General features: G+C 35.1%; 2 protein-coding genes across 2 annotated transcripts; both read right to left on the bottom strand.

The window, feature by feature from the left end:
- Nucleotides 1-370: 370 nt before the first annotated feature.
- LOC104105817 (GDSL esterase/lipase At1g29670-like) lies at nucleotides 371-2,775 on the bottom strand. Its single transcript, XM_009614215.4, has 5 exons — nucleotides 2,447-2,775; nucleotides 1,606-1,730; nucleotides 1,260-1,505; nucleotides 884-1,139; nucleotides 371-752 (listed from the first exon to the last, which is right to left on the bottom strand). The coding sequence occupies exons 1-5, from the start codon at nucleotides 2,703-2,705 to the stop codon at nucleotides 529-531; spliced, it is 1,110 nt and encodes a 369-aa protein (XP_009612510.1). The 5' UTR covers nucleotides 2,706-2,775; the 3' UTR covers nucleotides 371-528.
- A 2,997-nt stretch (nucleotides 2,776-5,772) lies between these two features.
- On the bottom strand, nucleotides 5,773-8,676 carry LOC104105818 (GDSL esterase/lipase At5g45670-like). The gene is made up of 5 exons (XM_009614216.4): nucleotides 8,295-8,676; nucleotides 7,265-7,389; nucleotides 6,913-7,158; nucleotides 6,547-6,802; nucleotides 5,773-6,283 (listed from the first exon to the last, which is right to left on the bottom strand). Exons 1-5 carry the CDS (start codon nucleotides 8,545-8,547, stop codon nucleotides 6,060-6,062), a joined length of 1,104 nt encoding a protein of 367 aa, XP_009612511.1. The 5' UTR covers nucleotides 8,548-8,676; the 3' UTR covers nucleotides 5,773-6,059.
- Between the last annotated feature and the right edge of the window lie 4,106 nt (nucleotides 8,677-12,782).

Genomic DNA, 12,782 nt, shown 5'->3' with positions numbered 1-12,782 from the left:
GTCAATTTCAACTAAAAATTAGCCCATTAATACTGAACATCTCATACATCAAAGCCTAAATTATGAATGAAGAGGTACTAAATCCTTAATTGCGGCCTCAAATGATCAATACATACTAAACACCATAAAAAATACGCTTTTGAGGCAACAAACCATCACCATAGTTGTTTGCCTAACCTCGGCAAAGGGTTTGAAAGAAAGACTTAAGTTATAGGGGAATTACACTAGACAGACACCCTGTAATATGGCTGACGGCTCATATATGAAAATACCTTTACTAAATACCCTTTATGCCATAAGACTACTAGCTCGATCAATGCATAACAAGTACTTTTCAAACTTAATTATGTAATTTCAACACATGATTAACTTATAGTAATAAAATTCTCATTGAAAGTGGAAGATGGAAATACAACATTTCAGTAAACGATTAAACACTTCCGATTACATGTAATAAATGGTGAGAATTCCACAAGAAAATTTAATTTGAAATGAAGAGGACACTGGATTTGTCATCTCGATCTATCTTTAAAGTTGGGCTAGGCGACTAATATCAAAAGGGTATGCATCAGATGGCTTTTGAGCTCTATATGATCTCCTCCCAACTACTATATTTGCAGCTTCAGTTGGATGAAATGCATCCCAAAATAAATATTGATTTCTATTTCTGCATGGTCTTTGGAAAGGAAGACATGTAATCTGGCCATTATTCCTTCCTACCCCACAACATCCAGCATTTGTCACACTAAGTCCTGAAATTAATAGACTCAGATTAGATTAATTTATAAAGAAATATTTATAATTCCATGAAAGTGAATCATTTTCTAATTAGTCATGTAATGTGAGTTTAGTTCTTAAATTAAACTTAGATGAGAAAGCTTACCAAAGGCAAAGGGGTTATCAATTAAGTCTTGGAAAATCCCATAAGCATCAATGTAGATGAATTTTGCATCTGGTGTATTTCTATTCAAGTTATCAACAAGTGCCTTTAGTTTATTGTTGAATAATTGGTTTGCTACATTGATTCTTTGTACACAGGTTCTCCCATCTGGGCTGTTCTGGGCCAATGCATTTGGGCTGCACCCTATTTGGCCCACTCCAATCAAGGCAAACTTCCTTGCTCCATTATTGTATAAAATCTATGACCACAAAACATACAATTATCAAATACTATTAATGTCAAGAGTCCCTTTTTTCTTTCTACTTTATGTTTTTTTATATTATTTGTTCAGAAAGGGGGAGTAAATAAATATACTTACCTTTAGTTGCTGGGTGTATTGTTGAATAAGAACGCTAGCATATTGTTCAGGAGTGAACTGTCTGCTAGTGGGGTAATAAAGAGGCATGAAATAATTGTTGAGATAGTCATTGCTGCCCAATCCAACAGAGTATATGCACTTGCTCAAATAATCTGCTGCTGCATTTTCATCTCCTAGTATTTGCACTACTTGTTGCACTGTGTTTATGTAATTATTCACTTGTCCAGAAAAGCTTATCCTTCCTCCCTATAAAAATTTCATAAAAACAACAATTTTCAAACTGAATAAAAAAAATGGACGAAAAGAAAAATTGAAAAGCATCACAAATTTTAAGAATAAAAAGTACCAGTTGTCTGCCAGTTTCATCTCTAATTCCAGCAGCTGCAGAAGCATAATTGACACCTCTGAGAATGTCTCTACCCCTAGCAGTTGCATAGGGTGGAATATAACCATTGAAGCCCAGTTGTTCCGCTGTAAATTTAAGACATATCACAGTAAGTTAATCACAACTTTTTCCTAGCAAAAGCTCTAAAGAGAAAAATTTACAGCAAAATATATACGTAGTTTCTTTCTTTTCCTTTTTGTTTTCCCAATTACTATCATATGAATCACCACTGTTATACAATTTGGTTGCTCTTACATTATATACTCTCTTTTTAGGTAGCTGAAAGATTTTAAAGAAAGAATGTTTTTAGTTGGAGTTAGGACTTAGTAGTACTTTCAGGACAGGAATACTTATTGTCGACGTTTCCAGGCATGCAGCCAAATTTATTAAGGCGATAAATTGCCACAAATAAACAATAAATATCGTGATTTTGATTTATGTTAATTGAAGAATAAAATGACAACTATAGCTATCAGAATCTTTTTGAAACTAGAGAGGGACAAAGGTGCTTCAGACGTAGATGAAGATAACACTTGAATATTTGTCCTATTATATAAAAGGAGTCAGCGACATTAAAAATAGTAATAAAAAAATTGAATCATATGTTGTTATAAAACAGACATAATTGCATAGATTTGGATCCTATAGACTCATTTTGTAAGAGGTTTTCCGAGCTTAAATTGTGTTGTTATTAACTTCATGCCAATCCAAACTAGAGATTTTGTCACACACACGCAAAGCAAAGTACTGTTGAATCTGCACTATATCACACGTACAAGAAAAAAAAGAGATGGGATCTTACCAATGACATCAACTGTAGTTTTTCCATTGGAAAATCTCCCCGTAGGACCACCAGGGAAATCAATACCATAAGGTAAGTAGTTAGCCCTAGCCAATGACTGAATATTGTTGTTATTCCCATTATCTACTAAAGAATCACCAAATATAAAATAACAAGGCACTTGTTGTGCATTTGCTCCATAATTTCCCAAGCTGATCAACCCTAAAACCACCACGTATTGCACCACCAATATCCATCTCCTCAACTCCCCGGTACCCATTCTAATTGTGAAACCCTTATCTTTAGCTAGCTAGAAGCGATAATAATGAGATGTGGGATGAAAAGTTTGGAAAATGAATGAGAATATATAGATGTTGAAAGTCAAACATAGAGAGACAAACGAGTGGGAATAGACCACCGAAAACTATTCATCTAAATTTATGTAATTTTTACAGATGAGAAGTTGGTTAGATTGCATTAAATTCACGCGGATATTATTAGTACTAGTAGATTTTCCACAGTGATTAGCCGGCCTCTCACTTTTTCTCTTTTTAGCTAATGTCACACTCTAAATTTTCACTCTTTGCATGGAGCTAGCTAAGTATACTTCATATATACACTATGAACAAAGTTCCTTGTTCATGCATGTACAATTAATGAGCTGTGTACTTAATTAGTCAGTGGTACTAAGCTACAAATTTGTCATCATCATCTCGATCATTGTATATTAATGATATAGGGACCATGTTATTATTCATTAACACCTTAAATGATTAATGGTCTACTAATAAGCATGTACTTTTTGATAAAAAGCTTATTCTGAATCTTGCAGTTCAGTTGAATCGGTGCATTGTTTTCCTGAATAGTTGGGTGTTGTTAAAATCAGTTTAAATATAGAAGAGCAAACAAACTTAGCTTATTAAGTTTGAGTTTAGAGGAAAAAATATACTCTAAGCAATTTTGGATATCTTCTTTACTAGTATTTAATTTGGCGAGGAAGGGGGTGGTGGAGAGGCATGGGGAAGAAAAGGATGTGGTAAGAATTAAACTTCACATAACACATTGATGATATAGCTAGTTACCACATGCATATATAAATTCAATTTTACATTATTTTATCTTCATATTTAATATTCAGAAAAAATTAAATTCACAACCTCCCAACTACTAGGCAAGCATATAAATTAATTTTGCAATTTAAAGCGCCAAAATGCATATTGCAAAGTCTTAATCAGCTGTCATGAGCAAATCATGAAATGATCCAAGTCTTCTACAATTGTCTCAAATATTTGGTTTGACTTTACACATTAGCCAAAATAAAAAAGAACCATGCATGTGAGTAATGGCCCAGACCCAGAAGATAAAGAAGATAGCAAGTTTCAGTAGAAGAACAGTCCATATCAATAGCCATGCTAGCTAAGAGCTAGCTAGCCATAGGAGCCAATGCCATTAATGCAAAGTTTTGGGAAGACTTAGTCATATATATATGGTGAACAAAATCTACGAATTACATAAACGGGGATAAGGAGTTCTTGTATTTATGAGGAGAAGTGATGATAGTGTGGATAGAAATTGAATAGTGGATATTCTTACTAGCCACATGGTTTTGAAGAGGAAAGTAGGATACAGAAAGTTATGGGATCATTATATCGTTGACCATTTGGCCACCTTGAATTTGGTTGCGGAGTTGATTTTATAATAATTGGTTTTTAAAGAATAAAATAATTTAGGGATGGGTTCGTTGTCTAAAAAATTCAAACAGAAAGTGGATCCTAATTCATCAATTGGAACTTTAGAAACCCAAACAGAAAGTGAATCCTAATTCAAGTGGAACTTTAATAGAAAGATCATGTCCTTGGTAGTCAAATTATTAAGTACCAATCAGGCTTGTTCTTATAAGTTTAGTTGAGCTTTTATGACCTTTAATTTCTATTTAACTCGAACCATAATAATTTGTTGACTTTGTCAACTTTTATTTATTTGGTACTCTGTTTACAATATGATTTACTAGCAGTATTAAAAATTATATATCTTAACTTTAGCAATATAAATCCTCATGTCACGATCAAAGTTCAATCTGGAAGTCAATTTTGTGCAAGCTCTTTATATATGCAGTTGGATCTTGGATTCAGCTGATGAGGGTGCGTTGGATAGCTTTAGAAAGTCCAAGATCAAAGTGGTACAATCATACACACAAGAATTTGAAAGCTTAAAGGTTGGATAAGTGATACCTAGTTTGGATTTTGGAAAGCAATGTTACTACTGTGAATTAGAGATTGCAAGTTAGGAAGTTAAAGCAATTAATGGTCGTCAAATAGGGAGGGTCCACGTACTATCGGTCAAGCAATTCTTAATATTGTAGTACAAGTATATTGACATACGTTATCAACAACATGACAAGAGCACAAATGCCTCCATTAGGAAAGATAATGTTACAATTTTGAAGCAAGCAAAAAAATGTCCTATAATTAAGTCGGGGACAAATTGGTCAAAAATTTCATAAAATTACAAAAGGGTTCCTTTTGTTTAGGCGCTAGGGTAGGTCTAAAATAGTCCCTTAGGTATACTCCTGAGCAATTTTGGTCTTTTAAGTTTGTCACAATTATTACTTTGATCTATGTCAAATACTTAATAAACTCCGGCTCATATTTGGAGGTTCATTTTTTTGCACTTTTTATTTTTATTTGTTGTCTTTTTTTTAAAGGAATAGTGAGAGCGCCCAGATTGTCATACCCTTCTCGCATTGCAAGCATTGGCCACTCGTCACATTCCCTTCAAACTTGCATGGCGGATCTATGTTTTGTTTATGTCAAGTATCTGGTGCAATTTTTTATCATGTAATTTTTATTATTTTTTGTCTATTCTAGTGTCAGGTACAGTTTTTGGTGTTATATTTTCTAGAATCTGCAAGGAACTTTCCTAATTTTCTAGTTAAAATTTTCTTTTTCACAATTTTCATTACATTTGTCAATCATAGTTTATTAAATATTTGAATACGGGCAAATGTTCGCACTTTGGATAAACTTAAAAGCTCAAAACTGCTCAAGAATATATCTAAGTGTCCATTTTCGTTATTTTCTCCAAATGGTGTCAATTACGTACGTACTTGATTGAGTCTCACATTCATAGACTGAAGTATAGTTTCTCTTCATGCTAAACTAAAGAATGTTTAACAGTGGATTCCCCGAAGGAGTTGATCTCGAAGCCACTTGAGCAAATGTTGATGGGAAAGACAATTAGGGGCTTCTGTTTGACATATTGCAGTTTTTACTTTTTACTACTCGAGACTACGTATAGTTACATAATACGCTATATATTTTGCTTAAAGGTCACTTCAAGCAAGTAAATGAAGTTAAAACTAAAACGACATTGTTCTAGTATAATTTATTAAATGCTGTCGAATACACCGTTTAATGGGAAAATCTACACACACTATTTGAAACTAAAAAAGGAAAAAAAATAAAATTAAGAAGCAAGTCGTTGAACTCACATGTAGGACAAAGCTACAACATTTCTCAAATAATAAAATTAATTAATAACTCATAGTACATTATATATGACAATTACAATAGAAAATTCCACGAGAATATTATAGAAGAGGATGAGTGAATTGATTTAGCCTCATTTCTTAGCTTCAGAGTTGAGCTAAGCGCTGAATATCAAAAGGATAAGAATCAGATGGTCTTTCAGCTCTGTATGATCTCCTCCCAACAATTACATTTGCAGCTTCACCTGGATGGAATGCATCCCAGAATAGATATTCATCTCTGTTTGGGCATGGATTTTGTAGAGGAAGGCATGTTATTTGCCCATTGTTCCTTCCTACTCCACAACATCCAGCATTTGTCACTCTAAATCCTGAAAAAATAATTAAAAGTCAAATGTCTTAGCCGATTTCCAAAAAAAAAAAAAAAAAAAATTGATGCCTAATAAGTACGTAACATTTATGTACGAAAAGTTTTTATTTAGTCAAAATCTCATGAGGCATAGGTTGTTTTAACATGCACGGAGTGTGTGATCATTTCATCTAAAAGCTTAAGTTGTATGAGAGAATTCACTTTTATTTATTTAATTATGTCCTCAACATACACACAGAATTATTGGGAAGAAGAAATCATTACCAAATGCTGAGGGATTGTCAATTAAATCTTGGAAGATGTCATAAGCATTAATGTAGATGAATTTTGCATCTGGTGTATTGCTGTTGAAATCATCCACAATACCCCTTAGCCTACTGTTGAATAGCTGGTTTGCAACATTTATATTTTGTGCACAGGTTTTGCCATCAGGACTGTTTTGTGCCAGAGAATTTGGGCTACAACCAATTTGCCCCACTCCAATTAAGACAAACTTCCTTGCTCCATAGTCATACAAAGTCTGAAGCAATACACAAATACGCGAAAGCACAATTAGAGTTGACTTGTGTGGATGGTGTGAGTTAATTTGTCGAAAATAAATAAAGAATTAACTTAAATAGGTAAACTTACCTTCAATTGTTGAGTGTACTGTTGAATAAGAACATCAGCATATTGCTCAGGATTGAATTGTCTGCTAGTGGAGTAATAAAGGGGCATGAAATAATTATTGAGATAATCGTTGCTGCCCAGTCCAACTGAGTATATGCACTTGCTCAAATAATTTGCAGCTGAATCTTCATCTCCTAGTATTTGCACCACTTGTTGCACTGTATTCCTGTAATTATTTACCTGCGCAGCAAAGCTAATCCTCGCTCCCTATAAAGATTATGTAAACAGAACTTCAGAAATGTGAAAATAAGAAAAGATAAATGTCTTATCAATGTATAAAAACCCAAGAAAATCAAAGGAAATGAAGAATTACCAATTGCTGGCCAGTTTCTTCTCTAATTCCAGCAGCTGCAGATGCATAATTGACCCCTCTGAGTATGTCTTCACCCCTTGCAGCTGCATAGGGTGGAATATAATCCTCGAACCCCAAAAGCTCAGCTGTAAAGTTAAATACAATGTTTATATAGTAAGAATATTTGGTTTATTCTGTAAAAGTTAAAGAAAGAAACAAATTGTGGAAAGGAAAGCTGAGGCTTTTATGTTACTCCTTATTTTCAACCCTCCGTTGCCTTTTCTTTTTCCTTCTTTTTGAACGGAAAAGGTAGAATTATGCCTTATATTCTATCTTTAGATGTTAGGTAGAATTAAGATTGTGATAGGCGGATAGCATCATAATTAACATCCTACTCCTACACGGCTTCACAGAAATTTATTAGTGTAATAAATTAGCAGACACACATATTATCACATTGTGGGATAAATTAGTGTAGAAAATGAAAGGTGCGTGCTAATGCTTGTATAAAAATAACAAAGGTAACATAGGAATCTTTTCTACAAACGGAAGGAGCAAGTGGTATATTAAGTCTATCACAAAGAGTTTCCTTTTTTATGAGAGACAAATACAAGCCTTTCCAAAGAAATAAATCCATCAGTCAATAAGGAATAATTGATCAACCAGCATATCAATGAGGATTTATGAATTTTATATTCGTTACATGAAATTTGCTTTTAGCTTTAGAATGAAACAGAAACCATAACAATATTATTATTAATTAATTTGAGAGAAGTCGTATATCTTCCATAGGGTTGACAGCATAGACGCTTAATCCACAGAGAGAGAGAGAGAGAGAGTGCATATATAGTTTACTTAAGTAAGTTAATAACTAGGAATAAGCTACCTGCAGACTCGTTTTGGTACCATAAATACATTAGCTATTTGAAAATTCTAAGTTGAAATAAGTTACTACATTACTTCTATTTAACAAAAATCTTACCATCCCTAAAATTGAAAATGATGCATTTCAGGGGAAAACAAACACAGAGAAAACCAAGAAGATACTTACCAATAACATCAACTGTAGTTTTTCCATTGGAAAACCTCCCAGTTGGACCACCAGGGTAATCTATACCATAAGGCAAGTAATTAGCCCTAGCCAATGACTGAATATTGTTGTTATTTCCATTATCTACTAATGAATCACCAAATATAAAATAACAAGGCACTTGGGGATCTCCTTTTGCCCCATAATATTCCCCCAAATTCAATCCCAGAAACACCACATACACCATCATCCATTTCATCACTTCCCTACCCATTATAATCCTACGTAAGAAAAAGAAAGTAGAATAAGAAAATAAAGAGTCTTTGAGACAGGGATGAGAGAAGCTTCAAATCAGTGTCTAGTATATATATATGGGTTGAGGTCAATGAGTGAGAGACAAAAAGACTAAAGAGTACTGGGAAGACTTTAATTTATGGAAAGTCAGTAATTAAGAGGTTAGTTGGATGCATTTAATTTCACGCGGCGGAGAAAGTGTGATGAGCAGTGAGATTCCACAGTGTGACTATATACAGTAGTGTCATTTGCATATTTCCTTTTAGTTAATTTCACAGATTTCCAATGTCTCTGAAACTGATGTGCATGTGCATGGGACTTCAATTTCTGATCAAGGAAGAGAACCAATCAGTTTTATATTGGGAGAAATGAACTGTGAATTCCATGGTAGTAGTTAATTAGCTGCTACAGAAATCATTTTCTCAATGATTGTAAAATATCAACTCCTTTATTGCACTGCTGCCAGCGCTCTTTCATTCTCTTTCTACTGTTTCACTTTATGTGTTACATAGTTTATCAGCGTCCATTAAAAGAACGAGAAAATTCAACATCTAATATATATATAATTTTTGCCTATATATAGTGTAATTTTCTGTCGAACGAGGTCCCTTCCGCCCTCGGCTCAGCCCATGCCAGCAATTGCAAACATTACTTAAAATGACCATGTCTGGAAAAAAAATCATCATTATGGACAAGATTATGGACAAGCAATCAGTGGTGAACCCAAAATTGAGTTCTGATTATTACTCTCTGTCAAGTGTCAACTACTTCCCCTCCCACTGAGTCACTCTTTCACACGCACACGTATACTATATAGTTTGAGCTAAACACAACGAGTTTGACACGGTAGAATTTATTGAACCCATTGCGTCTAGCCGCAATCAATCACTCACCATGTCACACGACAGTTACACAAGAATAACAAGTGACTTGCCTGCTATGTGAAAGTTGATGAGTAACTATTACTAATATATTTTTGCGATCAAGTTGTTCGTAAATGATATACATCGTTATTATTCAAGCTAGCTAGAGAAAGCTGTACGAAGCATTAGTAACATTAAATTCCTTTGGAAAAGGTCAAACTAATGCTCAGAACGACTTAGTGATCAGACAGAAACAGCAAGCTAACATGGAGGGGGAGTGGAGAAATGAATGAGTGTTGGGATTTTATGAAGGGAAGTTATGAAGATATAGGGACCCTAGGGTATTCAATGCACGGAAAATTACCAGTCTCATGGTTTTTGAAGATGGTGAAATTAGAATGCTGAAATTTATTGCATATCGATCTACTTGCCGACATGTCTTATATATCTTGAGAAGGCTTTTCTTCTTTTCTTTTTTTCTCGTTTTAGTGGGGTTGGATCAAGGGTAAAACAGACTTGCATCCAATGTTACACCAAATAAATTAGTGCAAGACGTGTTTACTCCTTTATCGGTTAACTATGGTTAACCGTTGTATTTTCACTTTAACCTTTTTAATGTTATTATTAAGTTGCTAAATTAGATATAAACACCTTAGTATTTCCTGGTGATCGCCTTGACGGGGTCTATCTCATTCAAAAGCCAAAGTAATAGGCATGTGCCTAAGGAAAATATTTGGCTGAGAATTTCTTTGGTTTGGTAGCCAACTTTGTTGAATTTCTTTGGTTTGGTAACCAACTTTGTTGAATTTCTTTGGTTTGGTAGCCAATTTTATTGAATTTCTTTGGTTTGGTAGCCAACTTTGTTGAATTGTCAACATTGAAGAAAAAGAAGAAAAATTGTGTGCAAACTGTCAAATATAGTAGGCTTTATAGAGTGAGGCTTCGGCTATAAAAATAGAGTTTCGACTCTCATTTCTACACACCAACAAAGAAAGAAAGAAAGAAATAAAGAAAGAGTGAGGTTTCACAGACAAGGTATAAGAAAATAGTCTGTGAGAAAAATAGAGAGTGAGCGATATTGTAGTGAGGTGGGAATATCAAAAGAGGATTATTTCTATAGGGGGTTTATTCCCAATAACTGGTATCAGAGCACAGGTTCTGGTCGTTCACAAAAATACTATTCACTGTCGGTAGTACTTTACTCGGTGAAAAATAAAAATGTTCGGAGTAAAGTACGAGGTAGCAAAATTTAACGGAGATAACGGTTTCTCAACATGGCAAAGAAGGATGAGAGATCTGCTCATCCAACAAGGATTACACAAGGTACTAGATGCTGATGCCTAAAAGCCTGATACCATAAAAGTTGAGGATTGGACTGACTTGGATGAAAGGGCTGCTAGTGCAATCAGGTTGCACTTATCAGATGATGTGATAAATAACATCATTGATGAAGACACCACGCGTGGTATTTGGACAAGGTTGGAAAGCATATACATGTCCAAAATGCTGACAAATAAATTGTACTTGAAGAAGCAGCTATACGCCCTACCCATGGGTGAAGGTACGAATTTTTTATCACATTTAAATGTGTTTAACGGACTAATCACACAGCTCGCCAATCTCGGAGTGAAAATCGAGGAAGAAGATAAAGCCATCTTGCTATTGAACTCATTACCATCTTCGTACGATAATTTGGCAACAGTCATCCTACACGGTAAGACTATCATTGAGTTGAAAGATATCACACCGGCCCTTCTACTCAATGAGAAGATGAGAAATAAGCTTGAAAATCAAGGACATGCTCTCATCACAGAAGGTAGATACATGAGTTATTAAAGGAGTCCGTACAACTATGGTAGATCCAGAGCTCGTGGGAAGTCTAAGAACCGATCCGAATCAAAAGTCAGAAATTGCTACAATTGTGATCAACCAGGTCACTTCAAAAGAGATTGCCCAAATCCAAGGAAAGGCAAAGGTGAAAGCAGTGGCCATAAGAATGACGACAACACAGCCGCCATGGTGCAAAACAATGATAATGTTGTCCTCTTTATAAATGAGGATGAGGAATGCAAGCACTTGTCAGGTCTAGAGTCGGAATGGGTGGTTGATACAACAACATATTACCATGCCACACCAGTAAGAGATCTTTTTTGTAGATATGTAGCAGGTGATGTCGGCACTGTGAGGATGGGTAACACAAGTTACTCAAAGATTGCGGGGATCGGTGACATTTGTATCAAGACAAATGTCGGATGCACATTGGTTCTAAAGGACGTGCAACATGTACCTGATTTGTGGATAAACTTGATCTCGGGAATTGCTTTAGACCGAGATGGATACGTAAATTATTTTGCAAATCAAAAGTGGAGACTCACCGAGGAATCATTGGTGATTGCAAAGGGAGTTTCTCGTGGCACGTTTTACAGGACAAATGCAAAATATGGTAAGGTGAATTGAACGCGGCACAAGATGAGATTTCTGCAGATTTGTTGCACAAAAGGATGGGTTATATAAGCGAGAAGGGATTGCAGATTCTTGTCAGGAAATCACTCATTTCCTATGCCAAAGGTACAATGGTAAAACCTTGTGACTACAGTTTATTTGGTAAGTAGAATAGAGTCTCATTTCAGACATCATCTGAAAGAAAATTGAATATACTTGATTTGGTATATTCTGATGTTTGTGGTTCAATGGAAATTGAATCTATGGGTGGTAACAAATATTTTGTTACTTTTATTGATGATGCTTCACGAAAATTATGGATTTATATTTTGAAAACCAAAGATCAGGTGTTTCATGTTTTTCAGAAGTTTCATGCTATGGTGAAAAGGGAGACATGCCAAAAGCTAAAGCGTCTCAGAAGTGACAATGGAGGTGAGTACACTTCAAGGGAATTTGAAGAGTATTGTTCGAGCCATGGGATCATACATGAAAAGATAGTTCCTGGAACCCCATAACAAAATGGCATAGCCGGAAGGATGAACCGCACTATTATGGAGAAGGTGAGAAGCATGCTCAGAATGGCTAAAATGCCTAAGTCATTCTGGGGTGAAGCAATTCAGACAGCCTGTTACCTGATTAATAGGAGCCCATCAGTTCCGTTGGTGTTTGACATCCTAGAGAGAGTTTGGACCAACAAGGAGGTGTCCTACTCGTATCTGAAGCTATTCGGTTGTAGAGCTTTTGCACATGTACCAAAGGAGCAGAGAACAGAGCTGGATGATAAATATGTTCCCTGCATATTCATCGAATATGGAGATGAAGAGTTCGGATATAGATTGTGGGATCCTGTAAAGAAGAAGGTCATCAGAAGCAGAGATGTAGTCTTCCGAGAAAGTGAAGTTGGAACTAC

This window comes from Nicotiana tomentosiformis, chromosome 2, assembly GCF_000390325.3.
Source record: "Nicotiana tomentosiformis chromosome 2, ASM39032v3, whole genome shotgun sequence".
In the NCBI taxonomy this organism is placed as follows: Eukaryota; Viridiplantae; Streptophyta; class Magnoliopsida; order Solanales; family Solanaceae; genus Nicotiana; species Nicotiana tomentosiformis.
Note: the sequence above shows the minus strand (reverse complement) of the source record. Positions and strands in the feature narration are given on the sequence as shown.